This window comes from Rhinolophus sinicus, chromosome 4 (genome assembly GCF_057876585.1).
Source record: "Rhinolophus sinicus isolate RSI-liver-muscle chromosome 4, RSI-T2T, whole genome shotgun sequence".
Taxonomy (NCBI): domain Eukaryota; kingdom Metazoa; phylum Chordata; class Mammalia; order Chiroptera; family Rhinolophidae; genus Rhinolophus; species Rhinolophus sinicus.
The window spans coordinates 50,643,808-50,665,608 of record NC_142504.1 but is presented as its reverse complement, the minus strand read 5'-3'; the positions used below and the strand labels follow the sequence as shown (position 1 = coordinate 50,665,608).

The 21,801-nt window shown below is 35.3% G+C and overlaps 1 protein-coding gene across 1 annotated transcript in view; it reads left to right on the top strand.

Moving 5' to 3' along the window:
* The window catches only part of COG5 (component of oligomeric golgi complex 5), a 310,835-nt gene that overhangs the window by 20,316 nt on the left and 268,718 nt on the right, over positions 1-21,801 (top strand). The window contains exon 6 of the mRNA XM_019745323.3: positions 13,691-13,811. Within this exon, the coding sequence (XP_019600882.2) occupies positions 13,691-13,811 (121 nt within the window). The remainder of the gene's footprint in view (positions 1-13,690; positions 13,812-21,801) is intronic.

Genomic DNA, 21,801 nt, shown 5'->3' with positions numbered 1-21,801 from the left:
CTATCTAATACTTTTTCAAGCTTTTTATTAAGCTATATATAAAGTACAGTTTTGTTACTTTTTTTTTTTTTTGTCTGAAATTGTATCTTTCACTTTTGTGGTAAGTGAAAGCTACTGTCCTCGAAAAATGTTTTTATGTCATCTGTGTCATATTCATCACCTTTACCTTTAGCTAAAGTTAACCGTACCATCCTCTGATTCTTTTTGTATATTTCCTGTAGTACTGTGACTTTTCAGTTATGAAAAGAACATTTAATGTTTAGATATAAGCACAACATCTATTAAGAACCTAAGAGTAAAGACGTTAACTTACTACACAGAAGTTAGGCCTACCTGAGTTGGAGGGTGTTGGTTTGGTCTGTAACAAAGGTTCATGTTTCGCCTTATACTTATATTTTGACTTCAGTGTTAACACTTTTGGTAGAATTTCTATTATCTGAGGAGCTTTTTTGGATGGAGTATACTTATTGTCACATACTTTAAAAATTTCTAGTTTGTCTTTTAGATTTACTAAACAATGTATTTTTTGTATTTTTTTTATTATTTATTTTATTGGGGAAGGGGAACAGGACTTCATTGGGGAACAGTGTATACTTCCAGGACTTTTTTCCAAGTCAAGTTGTTGTCCTTTCAGTGTTAGTTGTGGGGGACGCAGCTCAGCTCCAGGTCCAGTTGCCATTGCTAGTTGCAGGGGGCGCTGCCCACCATCCCTTGCGGGAGTCGAACTGGCAATCTTGTGGTTGAGAGGATGCGCTTCACCCAACTGAGCCATCTGGGAGCTAAGCGGCAGCTCAGCTCAAGGTGCTGTGATCAATTTTGGTTGCAGGGGGCGCTGCCCACCATCCCTTGCGGGAGTCGAGGCATTGAACTGGCAACCTTGTGGTTGAGAGCGCGCGCTCCAACCAACAGAGCCATCTGGGAGGCAGCTCAGCTCAAGGTGCCGTGTTCAATCTCAGTTGCAGAGGGCAGAGCCCACCATCCCTTGCGGGACTCGAGGAATTGAACTGGCAACCTTGTGGTTGAGAGCCCACTGGCCCATATGGGAATCGAACCAGCAGCCTTCGGAGTTAGGAGCACGGAGCTCTAACCACCTGAGCCACCGGGCCGGCCCTCATAAATTAATTTTGTTAAATGCTTTAAACATCTTCAAGAACAGAGTACAAAACATATTGTAATGATTACATTCAGACCAAATCTGGTAACAAGTGCAGATATCATCGATTTATTTTTTTTAGAATATCTACTTATTTTAATTCTTTAAAAATTATTATTTGCCTCTTTAGGTTATAACAGTCTTACATTATCCAAACAAAAAGAATCCTGACCCAGTTCAGCAAAGTTCTTCAGGATCTTTTCATCATTAAGTGCTTCTTGTTACAGTATGTGACTTTCATTCTCTGCCTTTTTTTAGATTGTGCATTTTTGAAACTTGGTGTATTCAGAAATATTTTAAAAATTTTGCATGGCTAGTTATCTTTCATTGCTTTGTCTCATTGTTACATAGATTCACTTCGTTGATAACACAAATACTTGATGTGTGTCTTTGCATTATGCCATTATAATTAATAGAGACTTCTAAAGGAATTGGCAAATGTTTCTGGTCAGGAGCCATGTAGAAGTATTTTAGGCTCTGTGGGCTATATAGCTCTTTTGTAGGTATTGACCTAGATTGTAGTAGTGGTTGTTTCAATAAAATTTTATTTACAAAACTGGGTGGCAGGTTGCTTTTGGCCTGCTGGTTGCTAACTCCTGTTCTGTACAAGGAAGCAAATCTGATTTCTTTGGAACATTCAGCGAACTAATCAATTTTGAAAGCAATATTGGATTTTCTTTTTAATTGTATATTGTTTATGACTACCAGTGAACTCACTTCTTCCTGGTTGTTATGAGACCATTAGAGACTGGTGCTGATTGATGCTGGACTTTCACTTTTTCTGGTTGTCATATACAATGACCAATACCATCAGGCCTTTCTGTTTTGAGTAATACTACTCTTTCTGGAATCATTTGGTTCAACATAATTTTTGTTTGTTTTTCTATGGTTTTTTTCTTTATGTTTTATACACCAGTATGCATTCAGAAGAAGAAATGAAATACTGATATGTCTGTATTAACACTTACTAAATTAATGAAAAATTACACTATTCTTGCTTATCTTTTCTTATAACAATCTTTTGTATACTTCAGATTAATTCTTTCTCTTCTTTTTTTAAATTATTTTTTAAAGATTTTATTGGGGAAGGAGAACAGGGCTTTATTGGGGAACAGTGTGTACTTCCAGGACTTTTTTCCAAGTCAAGTTGTTGTCCTTTCAATCTTAGTTGTGGCGGGCGCAACTGAACTCCAGGTCCAGTTGCCGTTGCTAGTTGCAGGGGGCGCTGCCCACCATCCCTTGCGGGAGTCGAGGAATTGAACTGGCAACCTTGTGGTTGAGAAGATGCGCTCCAACCAACTGAGCCATCTGGGAGCTCAGCGGCAGCTCATCTCAAGGTGCTGTTTTCAATCTTAGTTGCAGGGGGCACTGCCCACCATCCCTTGTGGGACTCGATGAGCTGAACCAGCAAGCTTGTGTTGAGAGCCCACTGGCCCATGCGGGAATCGAACTGACAGCCTTCGGAGTTAGGAGCACGGAACTCCAACCGCCTGAGCCACTGGGCCAGCCCTAATTCTTTCTCTTCTTACTGTCAATTTGGATTCATGGTGTTTCATAGACTCAACCTCTTCCAGTTATTTTAATTACTACTGTTGATGTTCAAACTATCAGAGTTTGATCCGTTGGAATCCTTTCAACCTGACTCCTTTGTTTTTTCAGTGAGCCTCACCATTCTTGAAAAGTGTCTTTGTTTTCTGGTACAATGGAATGTTCTAGACACATGTTGATGCTTCTTGTTGGAAGAAATGGGATCAGTAAGCTGTAAAGAACCCTGGTTCCTTTTAGTTAATAATAATGTTATAAACCCAAAATTGGGCATAGGGGAATTTATTGGAATTGATGTGCAGGTGGGATGCTGTTGTTAACAACTTTTTGTGACTTACAAAGCAGAAGTTGTTTCTTTTTATGATCAGTAATACATGTTGATTTTTTTATTGTTCAAAACTGAGCATTAAGTTTACCATCTTAATCATTTTTAAGTGTACTGTTAATTATATGCACATTGTTGTGCAACAAATCTCTAACTTTTTCGTCTTGTAAAACTGGAATTCTCTAACCCCTAAACACTAATTCCCCTTCCTCCCTTCCCTTCTCCTTCTGGGCAACTACCTTTCTACTTTACGCTTGTATGATTCTGACTGCTTTCTGTATTTCATATGAGTGGAATCATATACTGTGTTTCCCCGAAAATAAGACCTAGCTGGACCATCAGCTCTTAATGCGTCTTTTGGAGCAAAAATTAATATAAGACCCGATATTATATTATACCCAGTCCCCGGTCTTATATAAGACTTGGTCTTATGTTATAAGACTGGGTCTTGTATTAATTTTTTCCCTTTTTTTTTTTTTTAGAGGAGTACTTTTTTTTTTTTTTTTTTTTTGAGGGGTGGAAGGGGAACAGGACTTTTATTGGGGAACAGTATGTACTTCCAGGACATTTTTCCAAGTCAAGTTGTTGTCCTTTCAATCTTAGTTGTAGAGGGTGCCGTTCAGCTTCAAGTTGTTATCCTTTCAGTCTTAGTTTTTGAGGGCGCAGCTCAGCTCCAGGTCCAGTTGCCGTTTCTAGTTGCAGGGGGCGCAGCCCACCATCCCTTGTGGGACTTGAGGAGTTGAACTGGCAACCTTGTGGTTGAGAGCCCACTGGCCCATGTGGGAATTGAACCAGCAGCCTTCGGAGTTAGGAGCACGGAGCTCCAACCGCCTGAGCCACCGGGCCGGCCCTTGTATTAATTTTTGCTCCAAAAGACGCATTAGAACTGATTGTCCAGCTAGGTCTTATTTTCGGGAAAGCACGGTATGTGGCATCAAAAATCACTACCAGTTCAAGGACAACACTGAATTTAATTCAATCATCTTTAACTCTCTTCCTTCACTTTGCCTCAGAGGTTATCAAAATGTATCTAGTTTTTCAGGATTAGCAAGTGTTCTCAGATTACATTTGGATTTGCTTCTTTTTTCTCTGAGTTATCTTTTGCTTCACTTTTTGCTTGGTATTTCTATTTGTAATATCATTTCTTTGATGCTTTTGAGGCATTTTACATTTTATACAATATTTTTAGTTGTTTTAAGTGGTAAAGTAATAAATCTAGTCTACTATTACTGAAAACAGGAAACCCACGTCTCATCTTCTTTATAAAACAAACATCAGATATTTTATTCTGATAAAATTATTCAGTAGTTCTTTAACAAGTAATAGAACGAAATCTCAGGTCCTTTACATGGCACAAAGGCCCCTTTGTTATGTGGCCGTTATCAACTTGACCTTTTGTCATTCTAAAAAAATTTATTTTGTGTATTAATCATACTGAACTGCTTACTATTCCTGAATGTGCTAGAAATTCTCGCATTCATTCCTTTTCACATTTTCTTTCTTCTCTAACTCAGAGTGTTCTTGTCACTCAGCGTATTTGAATTGATACATCATATCTTTTTTGAAGTCCTTTCCTGCCCTTCCTTCTGGCATAGCAGAATATTTCTTTTTCATTTTTTGGTTCCTTTAATTTCCTATAGATGCTTCCATTATAGTACTTTTCTACATAGCTTTCCCCTTACTTATACTCTCCTATAATGCTGAGCTCATTGAGGGCTATGATAATATATGTTAATCTTTGAATTTCTAGCCTTAGCATATTAAATGTTTAAGAAATTAATAAAATGATTTGTTCTTTGTTCTGTCCCCATTGTAATATTTTTTTCCAAAAATGTAACATGCAACTGAGTAAAACATAGTATTAATAAATTTTTTTAGTATACTTGTATATATAGCCTATGAGAAGAGTTTGGTTGTCTTAGTTGGTTCAGATAGAGAAGAGATCCTTTCAGGGTATTTCAGGGATAGCCACTTAGGAGAACATGGGGCAGTGAGGGCGCACAGGAACCTGTCTTAACTAATCCGGACGTCACCCGGTCTACAGCAGCACCTTAACAATCACCCTTGCCTATAACTCAGTTCCTGCATCTTTGCATCTCTCTGTCTGCAGCTTTTTCTTGCTGCCACTATGGATTAACCCTTATTCTCTTTTTCACTTGCTCATTGTTTCTTTTCACTCTTGCTTGTTTTGTCCCAAGGCTTCTGCCCTTTCCTGCCACCACTTCCCAAGGGAGAATAGTGACTGCCAGTAACCATTGTGGGCAGTTCTTGTACAAGACAATATTATAGGCCACTGGTGACAGACTGTGGCTTGCTTCCTTTCAGCTAGCTGCATTTCCCTGATCTAATCAGTTGTGGCTAAGGTCTCAAGGTCATATGACCTGAAATGTGGTGAACCATACATAAGGACCTGCCCAAGCTACTTTCCAGAAGAAGGGGCGTGGTCACTGCAAGTGCTCCAAGCACTGGAAGAGTTCTGTCCAGGGAGCTAAGTTTTACTTTAATGTTAAAATATACGTTAAAACAATATTCCCCATAGTTTAATTGGGATTTAAATATTGCTTTTTAGGGTAATTTTCTCATTTTGTACTCAAAATCATAGGATTAAGTTTACTGGAATTCTTTTTCTTGTGAGAAAATAGACTAATGTGTAAGGATGGTATTGTTAATTACAAAAAGTGATTATGCTTATGTTTACAAACGTGCCCCTAATAAAATGAAAATTTATAAATTGCTATTCTGGTATTTTAACCATAGATGGAAATTAACTTTTAGTTTAGTAAACTTTAAAGTATTTTTATATATGAAGACATAGTGTTTTTTATTAGCAGAACTACACTATCCAGGACTGTAAGTCCTATGTGCCTCATGTAGTGTTGTTTTGATTATAGATTATTGTTTAATTTTAGGCACTGAATTAAAATTTAATTTGTTAAATTAAAAATTTTATATAGGGTCAAATATATGGTGATGGAAGGAGAACTGACTCTGGGTGGTGAATACACAATGGGATTTATAGATGATGTAATACAGAATTGTACACCTGAAATCTATGTAACTTTACTAACAATTGTCACCCCAATAAATTTAAAAAAATAAATAAATAATTTGCAAAACATTGCAACATTGTTATTCAATAAGCATTAGTTGATTAATTTGAATCACACCCAACTGTGAACAAGATAAATTATTAATGTTAATAACTATTGATCTAATTTCACATGGCACTATTACACTCTATTCAGAGAATATGCCATAACTCATAATTTTTCCTACTGTTTAGTAAAACTCCTGTATTATATTTCCCACCAGGGTTTTGGCAACTTTATATTTACTTCTCTGCGTTTAACTTCAAATCTTAAACATGTCAGAATCGTACATTTCTTTTTTCTCCTTTGTTCAGTACAATCTTTTGACAGTAAGTTTTAAGAATCTTATTTACTTTTGCCACTTACCTAGGTATTAGTGATAAAAAAATTTGTTTATACAAGACTTTATAATGCAAGAAACATTTCAAGTATTCTAAATCATTCAATTTTTATAATTATGTTTAGAAGTTATACATCTCATCATTTTACGTGTCCTGAAAGTTATTTGAAGTTCATATAGCCAGTATGTAGCAGCGTTAAGACTGGGAAACAGGATTTCTTTCTCTAAATTTAGTATTCTTTGCTTTTGATCCTGTAGACTATGTAAAAAAGTAGGAAATATATTTTCTGTTTTTCAGAAGCTTGATCTAGGTGAAAAAAATAAAAAAACAAATCCAAGTTCATAAAGTCAGATGAAGAGCACACACTAGCAATTCTGAGGCCTGACTACTGTTCTTCGTCACTCTAGCTGCATGATGATGAACAAACTTTAGTGTCTTTTTTAAAGATATAATTGACACATAACATTGTATAGGCTTAAGGTGTATAACTTGATGATTTCATACGTGTGTGTATATATTGTGAAATGATTACCACAATAAGGTTAGTTAATACATCCTTCACCTCACATAATTACCATTTTTGTTGTGGTGGTGGTCATGGTAGTGGTGTACTTTTTACAATGAATTTGTGAATTCTCTTCCAGCTTAAAAATGCCATGATTTTGTGAAGCTGTGATAGTTTGTTTTATGAATGTTTTTATTTTTTATGGTTATTCAAGCATGAGAGGTAGGATTTTTTGTGTTTAAAATAAATACTTTTTATTATTGTTATTAAATGTTAGTCTAATTTTCTATACTGTTACTTGTAAAAAATATTACACTGCAGGGACAACCAAACTAAATTTGGTCAAATTATTATAAAGGAAGAAAAAGAAGAGGGGAGAGAAAAGAAAAATGTGCCTAGGTACATTTTGGTATCTTTATTTCTAGTATTTAATTTTTTCTGAACTGACTCATATGCACCCTTACCGTAGGAAGTTCATCTTAGAAATTTGTTGCCTTTCAAACAGTTTTGAATTCTAAGCGTTCTTGGGTAACTTATGTTTTAACCATTTTTATTCTATTCACTTTGTCTAGCAATTTTCGTTTGAAACATCAGGGAAACTGTTTAATCATTTCATTTTTTGAGCTTCTAATTCACTTAAATGTATGTGGTATTTGAAAGCAAGAAATAGCTGTAAAGTTTTATCCTTAAACTTTGAATTTCTATGATTGTGCCCTCACTTAGAAATAAGTACTTTTAATTCTTTTTGCTTTTTATCCCCATTTCACTCTCTTTTCTGAAAGCCTGTTCTTTCTCCAAGCAGAAGCTTCTGATGATCATCTATATACATGAATACATTAGTTGAATTTAATTATCGCCCCAAGAATCATCTCTATCTTAGCTCATTTTAGTAACACTGCTTATGAACTGCCTCAGAATTTTTCAGAAAGAAATTTTGAAGAGCTTGTTATTCCTTACATTGAATATTTAAATATTTTTACTTAAAATTATATTCAAAAATGAGTTTTTTAACTTTCAAATCTTGTACATTTTTAATATTTTTAAATCATGTTTTAAAAAATACGACAGCTTCATTGAGATATGTCACATACCTCTTGTGTAATTTTTTATCTCTTTAACTTATTTTTTAACATTTCACTTTTTAATATTTTATGACATACATATAAATTAGATTTTTAATTGAAAATTTATTTAATTTTTAACTTTGACATGTAAGTAAGAATATCTAAAAAATGTTGGAATGAATGAGGAAATCATCCATAAAATCTTTTTTCATTTTTATGTGTTTATGTTTTACATGTACATGGTTCTCATCATATACTTTTTAAGGGTCTTTTTTAGTTTTCCAGTTGATATGATATCAAATAATTTTACCTATATTGTTATATGGAATGATGACTTATTTTGCTGGCTTTATCATTATCTACCAAACCAGTGAATGTACCAGAAAGGAAGGAATAAGGAAGATAACAACAGCAGTATAAAATGCCAGTGTCCCCAAATGCTATAAAAACAGAGAGCGCAACTAGGATAGCAAAACCAAACAACCCATGCTGGTGAAAGGGATGTTGTGCTAGTTTGCAGCCTAGCCTGCAAGGGCACAGCAGCTCTTGTTTCTGTTCTGGGAAGCCACTGTTCATGTAAGAAGTCCAAATACCTGACACCACTCTGTGGTGAGGAAGCCTGAGCTAGCCATGTGGAGAAGGCGGATAGAGAAACTGAGGCACAGACGTCTGAGTGAAGCCTTCTTGTACTGTTTAGATGAGCCTTGTTGTTAACTGAGTGTAGCAGAGTGAGTAATCCCAGGTGATGCCATGTGGAGCAGTTGAAACCTGCCTACATTCCTGACCCGCAGAATTCTGTGAAATAGCAAATCATTTTAAACCACTAAGTTTTGGGCTGGTTTCTTGTGCACCAATGGAAATTGATACATCAGTCTCAAACTGATTTTCAAATATAGAGACTGCCATCCATACGTAAGAATGCAGGGAATATTGTTCCCATTGACCTTTCCTAGGAATCTGTTAGTGCACTTGAGACAACCGAAATGACTAGCGAAACATCAAAGTAAGACTAGTGATGCACATCAGAACTAGGATTAAATAAGTGATGTAAAGGAGAGTATAGTATATAATAACTCTATGTTTTGACAAGGAAATAAAATTCAATTGTAGAAAAATGTGGGGAGAGCATGTGCAAAACAATTTTTTTAAACTATTTTCAGCAATTATATATACGTGTATATATATATGTGTGTATATATATATATTGGGGAAGGGGAACAGGACTTTATTGGGGAACAGTATGTACTTGCAGGACTTTTTTCCAAGTCAAGTTGTTGTCCTTTCAATCTTAGTTGTGGAGGGTGCAGCTCAGCTCCAGGTCCAGTTGCCCATGTGGGAATCGAACCGGCAGCCTTCGGAGTTAGGAGCATGGAGTTCTAACTGCCTGAGCCACTGGGCCGGCCAAGCAATTATATTATATTTTTGTTTGTAATGTTAGTTTTGTATTAAGATGTTTTCTGTGTAGTGTGCAGCTAAAGCAAATGAATAATTTTAAATTATTCTTATTCTGTTATCAGTTATGTCTTGGATAGCCAGGAGTCTCCATGTGGAAGAAATAAATTAAAAGACTAAGTAAACACCCTGTGTTCTTTATTTTTAATTGGCAGTAATAGTATGAACTCTTAATTTTATCTTAAAATGGTATATACATCATATATATGTGTATATTTTTGTACATATGTATGCCTATAATGTTAATCTGAGAATGTCTTATGTGTATTGTGGAATAAAGTAAATGAATATGTGATAGTTTAATTTTGACATTTCCTAGCTATGTCTACCGAAAAGTCCAAGAAATGAGCAAACCTAGTTCACAGAATGTGATCTTGACATCTTTTGACTTCTCAAAGAAACCATGGCTTTTTTGATAAATCTTTCATTCCAGGTCCGGAGCATGAAATATACAAAATGATCTTGGAATGTTTTATACCATATACACAGGAAACTATCAAAAACTACTAACTAGATTCATGACTAAAGGATTCAGTAGCCAACTTGAAGAGGCTCTGGGGTGACCAGTTCTCCCAGTTTTAGCGCTGAGAATCCTGTGTCCCAGGAAGCCTGTGAGTCTCAGGCAAAGCGGGAGAGTAGGTCCCTTCAGAGGCTCCTCGGCCGAGCCGGCAGTGGGAGGCTCTGTAGGGCTGAGAGCTCCAGTGCTGGGCATCCTTTATGACGCTTCAATGTCTGAGTGCAGAATGGGGGCCAAAACAGAACAAAACCCTAATTGTTCATCTTTGGTGGATGTTAACAAAGCAGTTTTTAATTTGGAAAACTAATAAATAAAAGGAAAGAATCAAGTATTCTTACTTTTCTGTGTGAACAGAACCACTAGCTAAACAAATAGTAGATGAGGTAAAGTTTGTTTTCATAGAGTAATTTTGTATGCTAGCAAATAAAGACAGACTGATAGAACTGGAGTATCAGCATTTTGCAGTCACCGTTTTAATGGATTTTGACATTGAGTGTCAGTTGCTGCTGACAGCACTAAAAGAGAAAATCATAGATGTGCTATAGGATTCCACCACTTAATGAATAATCTTGCCAAAAGTATTAAACCTGAATCTGAAAAAGCTGCCTACATCCAGCTACTAAGGTATAGGAGATACAGAAGACAGAAGGACATGGGAAAGTACATTGGGAGTGCAACCCGGTCTGTGGGAAACCATAGGACAGATGACCCAGTATATTCAACAGATTGCAAAGAAACGAAATGATGAGGGAACCTGCACAGACTAAAAAAGAGCACAATTAAACTATAGCATTTACATATGTACACTTCAAGAATAAAACTAAATAAAAATAAGGGAGTGATTCCCACAAAAGTCAGAATAGTGTTTTCTTTTGGTTACGATGGAGCATAGAGGGGGCACGATGGAGGGTGCCGTGATTGGGAGGCAGTTACATGGAAGGCTTCTGTAGTGGCTGACGTTCTTTCTCCTGATTTGCGTGGTGGTTCCACCTCATTTTGCTATAATTTTTGTATGTGATTTTCTGTTTGTAATATCTGTATATATAATATTTTTAAAGACTTTTTCTTTTAGAGCAATTTTAAGTTCACAGCAAAATTGAGAGGAAGATACAGAGATTTCGTTTATCTCCCCTGTCCCCATACATCACAGCCTCCCCCTTAAGCAGCATCCCCACTGAAGTGGTGCGTTTGTTACAATTGATGAGCCTACAGTGACACATCATTATCACTCAGAGTCCGTAGTTTACATTAAGGTTCACTCTTTGTGTACATTCTATGGGTCTAATGACATATATCCATCATTATAGTATCATACAGACTGTTTTCCATGCTGTAAAAATCCTCTATTCTTTACTTATTCATCCCCCAACCCCTGGCAACCACTGATGCTTTTACTGTCTCCATAGTTTGGCTTTTCCAGAATGTCCTATAATTGGAATCATAGCCTTTTTGGATTGGATTCTTTCACTAAGTATTATGCACTTAAGGTTCCATTATGTCTTTTCATGGCTTGATAGTTTACTTTTTAGTGCTTAATAATGTTTGTATTATATTTGATAGTAAAAATCTAACAAAAAAATAAGGAAAGTAAATTGATTGGAGCAGAAGCCACTCTATTTGGAAACGGTGAGAGTTGGTGCCTTATAGATTATCTAAGACTTGCTGACTGAGGATTTTATTAAATGCTATTTTGGGAAGATTCAACATAATCTGTTAGTGGAGAGCCAGTGAAGTTTATTAAAAAGGGGGCTGGAGTGCTGAAAACTGTTTCTAAGAAGATAAATCTGGTAGGATGGATTTCAGTATGAGACTGGAAAGCTAGCCGGGAGACCACACTGTTAAGGCGAAGGTGATAAAGATTTGGATTAGGGTGGTGTTTGTAGGAATAGAGGTAGAATAACTGTTGTGTTACGCAACAGAAGAATAGTCAATAAGACGTGGTGACAGATTAAGTATGGTTAAAAATAAAAGCATTAGAAATAAGCTCAAAGATTTCATGTTTGGGGGTATATCCTTCATTGGGTAGGGACTGGGAGTTCTGGCAGGGCAATTCTAGGAAATTACATTTAAATAAGATCTGTGTTTCTCCTCATGATGTGTTTAGAATCCCAGAGGAATGATTGCTAGATTCTATATTCCAAATGATTCATCTAAAAATGCTATCTGGCAATCTGAAACTGATAATAGTGGTTCTTTTACTATTGGTAGATGTATAGTTGGGACAGAGATAGTAGGGTGACTTTTTATCATTTTTGTCTTTTCAGTTTTGAATCATGTGCTTATGTTACCTATTCAGAAAATAAGTAAAATGTAATTAAAAGATAAAGATGCCCAAGTCTTCCATTGTTCAGGGGGGAATTCTAATTTGGCATTATTATTTTTTTAAGTACTTCAGACTATAGTTACTCAGAGAAGCAGTCAGGTAAACATGTTTTTTACTTGGTTGTCTTTTGCTTATATATGTTTATAAACATACAGAGGGTGTCCCCCAAAAATGTATATACATTTTGGGAAAGGAAAAAACTATTAAAATTGTAATACTCAATATATACCGATAACAAGATGAATACACATCATATGTATACATTTTTTTGGCACCCCGGTATATTTGATTATATGTTTATGTTTGTGTGTATGTTTGTATGTGTTGTCTGTGTGCATATTGTGGGTACATGAGTGTGGCTGTGAAAAAATGTTTATAGCTGGAGCCTCAGGGTCCTTGTGTTCCCAGTGCTTTTAATTTTTATTGCCATCACCAGGTAGGATCTTCCTCTTGAGATGGCAGGTATTTTTGCTTTTCAACCAGGTTTCAGGCCATTCAAAGATGGTTGGTGATGCTGCAGCAGCATAGACTCTCTCTTTTCTTCATTATCACTGCTGAAGCTGAAGGTCGCTGCATATCTAGTATTGCGTCAGTCTCCCTTCTCCTTACTCTTCCCCAGGCAGTTGTCCTGGATCCATCCAGCTTCTGTAAGAAAGTGTCCTGAAATGCATGAGTCTTTATTTCTTGTCTTAGTCTTTTGGACAGGTAAAGACTCACTATTAGGTCCAGTAATGAAAAGGTAATAGGTAGCAGAGGAGAGCTTTTTGTTTGTTTGTTTCAATAACTTTTTCTTAGATAATAGCGATTAAAAAAAAAAGACTAGGAAATTTCAAGTAGGACATGCTTGTTCTTTTCAGTCTAGTAAAATTGGGAGAAGTTTTAAGTCTTTCCCTAGGGACCTAGAAAAGAGAAATCAGGATTGGAAACAATAGGAGGCTGTAGTAGGAAGATTGGCACCACCTGAGGATATTAAAAAAAATACTGATGCTTAGTTCCCACCACTAGAGGTTCTGATTTAATTGGTCAGGGCTATGGCCTGGGCACTGGAACATTTTGAACCTATCCACTTGAATTTAATGTGAATCAAGACTGAGAACTGCTGGCCTAGAGAAGAAAACTGGTGTAGGACCGAGGAGAAGAGTTCCTGAACTCTTCAAAGCATCTTAATCCCCAAGTCACTCCATTTAGAGTAAATTGGAGTTTTATTTTAAAATGATGCTTTTTAAGATTTGTGATCTTTTATCTTTCTGGTGGAAAACAAAAAAGATATGAAGAATCTTTAGCATCTGGAAAGAATGGATAGATTCACATAATAATAGTAATAAAACTCCATGGAGTGACCACACTTATTTATTAACCCTGTGATATTTGTACAGGTTGCCTGTGATTTGCTTCGGAGAATTATTCGCATCTTGTACCTCACTAAGAGACTCCAAGGACAGCTTCAGGGGGGAAGTAGAGAGATAACAAAAGCTGCTCAGAGTCTCAATGAACTTGGTAAGTACTTTTTTGGTTATAGAGTTAGTAGACCTTTAAAGATTTTTCAGTCACTTGATTTGTTGACTTGTTACATAATCACCATTAAGAAATAGTGAGCAAATTTATTTAATAATTGGCTGTTTACAACATTGTCACACTTTTCAAAATGGGTAAAATTAGTTGATTTCTTAGAAATGGTGTTTATTTAAAAAACTGTCATATTTTAATAGTTAATTGGCCTTTTTAAAAATACAGACCTGTGAATTTTAACATATGTATAGATTCATGTAACCTTCAACACAGTCATGATACAGAATAGCTCCATTTCCCCCAAGATTCCTTCATGCTCTCCCTTTATAATCCTGTCTGTCTCCCCCCTCTCTACCACCCCCCACCCCAACCCTGGCAACCACTTATGGATTCTGCATCAGTGACTTTTGGAGAATGTCACATAAATGGAATCATAAAGTATGTAACCTTTTGAGGCTGGCTTCTTGTGCTCAGCATAATACCTCTGAGAATTACCTAAGTTTTTATATAGACCATAGTTTGTTACTTTGTGTTTGTTGGAATACCATTGTGTGGTTGTACCACAGTCAGTTTATTGATTCACTGGTTGAAGGAAATTTGTGTTTCCAGTTTTTGGTAATTACGACTAGAGCTACAATAAACATTTGTGTACCGGCTTTTATGTGTTCTTAAGTTTTCATTTCTCTAGGAGAACTATCCAGGAGAAACGCTGTTTTTTTGGGTGATAAATCCCATGTTGACATTATGCCTTGAAAATTTATTGAATTCGTTTCTTCATTCATTCCTTATTTTCTCAAAAATTTAGAGTAGATGCTTGACATTCATAGTTTTGACTAAGCTGCACAGTCCATGATGAAGCAGTTCATAATTTTTCAGGCAAAATTTTGAATAGCTATTGAGTGTGCATAGAACTACCTAACACCTGCATTTTAATGAGGCTTTGTGGTTTTCTTCTTTTCATTTGGTACCCAGTAATTTCCTGAAGTGGATGTGTTTAGTGGTATTTGTATCATTGTAGGTTCAAAAGGTCTTTGATTATATCCATGTCAGGTATCAAGATTCTACTTACTTTTAATGGTATGCTTTGAAAGTAGTTATGCCAAAATAATATCAGAAAGATGTGTGTTACATGTTTTTTTGAATTTTTCTACCTTGGATATTTCAATTACATAGCATGATGTAATGCTTATTCCATGGTTTTTGCTAAGGAAATAGAATCTCCTTCACAAATCATGCTTCAACAACATTTCAATTTATAATGCTTAAATACATTGCTTAGGCACATCATTGGGAATATATCTAATTTATGATTTGGTATGCTTGGAATGAATATATTGTATAAAAATATAATTTTTTTGACAGTGAGTAATGCTTGAGTGCTTTTTTTAGACTGCAAAATATAGGAGTGTAAAAATCCTAGTATCATCTGTTAGTCTTTGCTTTATCACATTTAATTTCTGTGCTTAAAAAATAATCTGAAGAATAATAGAATCAATGAAAACAGACACAGATTATTCCAAGGTTATTATGTATATTTTTTATCACTGATGCTCTCCCATAATAACAAATTGCTAGATTTTGATTATGATTATCATCCCTTTTAGAAACAACAGATGCTGTAATGCAAATGGTGTCTTTTTTTAAAAAAAAACTGGCACAGGTATCAATCATAATGCTTTGAGTGGTGTAATGCAAAATATAAAACCATTATCCTTCCAATGAGCTGTTGGCTTTACCCAGTTTCATAAATATTATGATGACCAGAGGTTATTGAAAAAGTATAATTCATCATGGAGTTATCTCAAAATGGATTGAATTAATTTGAATTTTTAAAGCTTTGCAGATTATGTACTATTCAAACATTTGTGAAGGCATCATCTCTTCCTTCACCAGTCTTGGTTCAGTCTTGGCTAGTCCTGGCGTTGATAATAAGGAGAAGCGAAGAGGAAGATAAAATTTCTACATTTGGAATTAATATTTTAATAGAAGTAATAATTTGCTAATCACTATTATAATTATATATACACTAAATGGTATTTCTATAGTTGGACTAGCTCTGAAATTATCAGTGTCTATATCAGTTTGGGTCTGGCTCTCATTAGAAAGAATAAAATGATGGAGTAGTAGTATTTACACCATAAGCCTTTGGAATTATCTTAAAACCAGTCTCTCAGACTTGAAAGGTCTTGAGGCTTGAATTGTAGTGACCAGGTAAAATAATTGTCATCTAGAAATTAAGTATATTCTGAGGGTGTTGGGGAAATGTGGTACAGATTTCTCCTTGGGGTGATGAAAATGTTCCTAAATTAAATAGTAGTGATTGTTACACAACCTTGTCAATTATCAAAAAAGCCAGTGAATTGTGCCCTTTAAAATGTTGAATTTTATGGCATGTGATTTATATATCACGATAAAAAGTATATTCTGGTACTTTGTGATCATGATCTCACATTGGCACCTTTTCTTTTTATTAAATTGAGGTCTAAGTGACATATAATAAACTGCACATATTGAAAATGTACAATTTGGTAAGTTTTGACATGCAACCATCGCCAATATCAAGATAGTGAATGAAACTGTCACCCCCGAAAGTTTCCTCACGCCCCTTGGTAATTCCTCCTCAGGCAATTACTGATCTGCTTTTTGTCATTATAGAATAGATGGCAATTTAAAGAATGTTACATAATTGGAATCATAGTTTGTATGTGTTTTTATTTGGCTTCTTTCAGTCAGCTTAATTATTTTGAGATTCATCCTTGTTGGTGTGTGTCAGTAAATAGCTCATTCCTTTTTAATGCTGAGTATTCCATTATATGGATATCCCACAGTTGTTTTATCCATTCACCTGTTGATAGACATTTGGGTTGTTCCCAGTTTTTGGCTGTTACAAATCAAGCTGCTATGAACACTCCTGTGTAGGTCTTTGTGTGGATGGAGACTTTTATTTCTCTATGATAAATATGTAGGAGTGGAATGGCTGGATCACATGGTATATGTATGTATAACTTTTTAGGAAACAGCCAAGGTGTTTTTCAAAGTAATTGTAACATTTTATATCCCTGGCAATAGTGTACGAAAATTCCACTTCCTCCACATCCATGGCAACACTTGTTATAGTCCGTTTTCTTCATTTTAGTCATTTTAATAAGTGTGCAGAAAAAGTTACTAGAACTACAAAAAAAATTGTTAGAACTAATAAAGGAATTTAGCAGGATTTCAGGATATAAGGTCAATATATAAAAGTTAGTTTTATTTCCATATACTATACTAACAAGCATTTGGAAATTGAAATTCAAAAATATCACTTATAATAGCATCAAAAATATGAATTACTCAGGGTTGAATTTGACAAAAAACACACAAAACCTGTACACTGAAAACTAGAAAACATGTTGAGAACAATTCAAGACCTAAGTAAATAAATAAATCTCGTCTGTGAATTAGAAGACAATATTGTTTATTAGTATGCTCATTCTCCTTAAATTGATCTATACAGACTCAACACAATTACATTCAGAATCCCAGTAGGATTTTATTTAGAAAATGACAAACTTTTTTTTTTTTTTTTTTAAAGATTTTACTGGGGAAGGGGAACAGGACTTTATTGGGGAATAGTGTGTACTTCCAGGACTTTTTTCCAAGTTAAGCTGTTGTCCTTTCAATCTTAGTTGTGGAGGGTGCCGTTCAGCTTCAAGTTGTTGTCCTTTCAGTCTTAGTTGTGGGGGACGCAGCTCAGCTCCAGGTCCAGTTGCCATTGCTAGTTGCAGGGGGCGCTGCCCACCATCCCTTGCGGGACTCGAGGAATTGAACTGGCAACCTTGTGGTTGAGAGCCCGTGCTCCAACCAACTGAGCCATCTGGGAAGCAGCTCAGCTCAAGGTGCCGTGTTCAATCTTAGTTGCAGGGGACGGAGCCCACCATCCCTTGCGGGACTCGAGGAGTTGAACCAGCAACCTTGTGGTTGAGAGCCCACTGGCCCATGTGGGAATCAAACCGGCAGCCTTCGGAGTTAGGAGCATGGAGCTCTGACCTCCTGAGTCACCGGGCTGGCCCGACAAACTGTTTTTAAAAATCATATGGAAATGCGACGGATCTACAGTAGCCAAAACTTTTAACGAAAAAAAGTTAGAGGATTAACCCTATCCAATTTGACGACTTGTCACAAAGACAAAGACAAATCAGTGGAATAGAATATAGAGCCAAGAAATAGACCCACACATATATGAACAACTGATTTTTGACACATTTAGTGGAGAAAAGATAGTCTTTTCAACAGATGGTACTGGAACAATTGCATATCCATATGCAAAACAGTGAACTGTATTCATACCTCACTTCATATAGAAAAATTAACTGAAAATGGATCATAGTCCTAAATGTAAAACCTCAAAACTGTAGGACTTCTAGAAGGAAACATAGGAGAACATTTTTGTGACTTTGAGTTAGAAAATGATTTCTTAGATATATCACCCAAAAGACACACAAACACACACACACACACACACACACACACACACACACACACACAAAATGGTAGACTTTATGAAAATTTATAACTTTTATTCTTTGAATGATGTTATTAGAAGAGTGAAAAGACAAGCCACAGACAGGGAGAAATTTTTGCAAAGTATATATATGATAAAGGACTTATGTCCAGAATATATTAAAAAACAGTTCTCAAACCTTGGTAAGAACACAAACAACCCAATTTAAAAAACAGGCGAAAGATTTGAACAGACTCTTCACCAGAGAGGATATACGAGTAAATGGGTGGCAAATATGCATTTAAGATATTCAACATCATTAGGCATTAGGGAAATAAAAATTAAACTCATACTGTGTCATTTTAACAGAGAATAAACAGAATTACTTAAGTACAGGTTTACTGTAATTTTCCATACAGATTTTTATTGTGTAATAATTAAAAATAAAATACATAGTGTAGATTTCAAGATTAAATTTTATTACATTAATTTATGGCTTTTCTTCAAGAAGAATCTTGGGACTAGATAAAAATTTAGCTGGACCTTACTACAAATTGGTAACATTTTTTGAGTGATATTAAAATAATGTATTTAAAACATTTAAAAAATAATGTTACCAACTACTTTTTAAAATTATTGTTAGCCCATTTAAGGGATCCTACATAATTCATAAGTTTGATATCTTCCAGAATTTTTTGAGCAGCTTGATAAACTGTCATTGTGAACCAGAGGAAGGCAGCTCTTTTTAAATTAAATTAGTGTCTGAAAGGACTTAACAAGATTAGAAATATTGAAAAGGTTCTCGTAATGTCAATACATCTGGATGAACAGGTTTGCTTATTCCATGGACTGTCTTGGTGTATTGGTAGGTGAGGGTAAAAGGTATCAAATATTATGGTGATGGAGGGAGAACTGACTCTGGGTGGTGAACACACAATGTGATGTACAGATGATGTAATACAGAATTGTACGCCTGAAATCTATGTAATTTTACTAACAATTGTCACCCCAATAAATGAATTAAAAAAGAAAGCATATAATTTTCATTCTGGATAGATTAAATGGAAAAACACATTTGTAATCAGAAACTTGTTTGGTAAAATTCGAGTTAGATCTAGGGAAGCTGGTTGTATGATTCAGTTGTTTGGCACAAAATGTGATTAGCCTGATGCTTATTACATCTTCATATTAATAATATACCTGCTTTACTTGGAATGTTGAATTTAAAAAAGTCTTGTGTCATGGGGACCCCTGTGTCTGGTCACTGCCAGTCTTCTGATTCTTAAGTTTTTATTGTTTTATACTTCATATTGTTGATTACCTCTATTTAGTTTACACAGTTTTCTCCAGTTAGGACACAACAAAATTGATTAGGTTGCTGCTTCTGATTAAAATTTTATCTCAACGCTGAGTACAGTTACATTCCAGGTATGAACTGGAATTTTGAATGTTCTCAGAATTTCAGTCACTTGGATTGATTTTGTACTAATCCCACTTGTTTTGTACTAATCCCACTTGTTAGTATTTAGATACTTCAGATATTGATAAACTTCGTATCTTTTTATAGTATTGATGCTTTCTAAACGGAAACATAATATCTCTTCATTTGTTCCAGTCTACTTTTATATTTTCAAAGTTTTTAAAAATATATGTCGATCTTAGTTTATGTTTAAAAATCCATGATTTATAATTCATTTAATTTATCGAACAAGTAGGTTTCAATATACATAAACCTTGTAGTTTATTAGGAACTGGTATAAAACAAGTGACTAAGATGCAGTTTTTGTGTTTGAGAAGCTTAAGGTATGTCCTTTTTCTAAAACTAAGCCTAAAACTGATGATGATGTGATGCTAGTGGGGTGATGGTGGTGGTGATGCCCGAGAGGAAGTCGCCTCCTGTCCTCCCAGCTTTTCCATGAAAGAGGAAGAAAAAGCTTCGTCATTCTCTTGCCATGAGACTTAGTTTATTCACTCATTCAACCAATATTTATTGAATGTGTGTGCCGTGTATTATTCTAGGTATTGCAGATACATCACTGAAAATAATGGAAACTCCTCTGCCTTATAGAGTTTATATTCTAGTGGATCCCCAGGTGACACACTTGGTCTAGCCATAAAAAATTTGCTTTCCTTAAATTATGTAGCACTATTTAATTGCTTCCAAAGGCATTGTTGCCATTGGTAGATCTCCCAGTATCTTTTTTAAAATAAAGAATAAAAAAATCACATTTAAGATGTACCATATTTGTATAGTGAATGTATTTTTATGTTGCGATTGTGGGTTGACTGTTGTTAGTGACTTAACATTCTGTGTCTAAGCTTTATTGAATTTTTTTTTTTACTGGGGAAGGGGAACAGGACTTTATTTGGGAACAGTGTGTACTTCCGGGACTTTTCCAAGTCAAGTTGTTGTCCTTTCAACTGTAGTTGTAGAGGGGGCAGCTCAGCTCCAGGTCCAGTTGCTGTTGTTAGTTGCAGGGGGCGCAGCCCACCATCCCTTGTGGGAGTTGAACCGGCAACTTTGTGGTTGAAGACCTGTGCTCCAACCAACTGAGCCATCCGTCTGCCCCTGAGTTATTTAAAGATCATTTTTTATAAAAGTATAGTCAAGAAGTAAATTATATCAAGCAGTTGGATATGATATAAGATATTTCCTTCATTAATTTTTATTGCTTATGGTCTGTTTTCTGAGTTTTATAATTTTGTTGCTAAGCTGAAATATATTAATACCATGTATCATGAGAAAATATTGGTAAAACAAAATTAATGGTGGAAGCATTTTATGAAATGTTGTAGAAGGAAGGGATAGTGTAAGTTTGTTTCATTCACTAATGTTCTTATTGTAACTGTGATATTTTCTCAGTCTGATAAAACAGTACTACTTATAGGCAAACAGTTCTGATTTGTGCACAGATGAGAGAAAGTACGATTTATATAATTTAGCCACATACTACTAGGTGACCGATACTTAATGAAGTACATGAATGTTTTTTAAGATGTCTACAAGATGATGTAATTGGTGAACATTTTAATGTTTTGTTATTTAAAGCTTTTAAAAATTCTTTATTGACAGGGAAAATTTTTAAATATGCCACATTCCAGTATTAAATTAGGTCTGAGGTGACTTCTTAAATGTATTTAATAGTACATGCTTAGGTTTTTTGTGACAACTTCAGTATAGAGAATTCAATATGCATTTTTAAACCTACGGTGTAATCACATATAATGATAGACATTTTCGGTAAGTTTGTTTGAGATGGTCTCTAAATCACTTACATATGTGACTGGATTCAGCTACCACCAGGTGGGGTGATGCTGTCTGTGCTCAAACCCACGTGTTCAGGATAATGGGTGTTCGCTTAGGTAGGGGTTTGCCTGTTGCAGAAATAAGCATATTAAAATTACACCCACACAAAAGCTCTCTTTTTCTATCTAATTGAATTTAATGTTACTAAAATTTATATTTAACAGATGATACCCATGCAGCGTTTATGA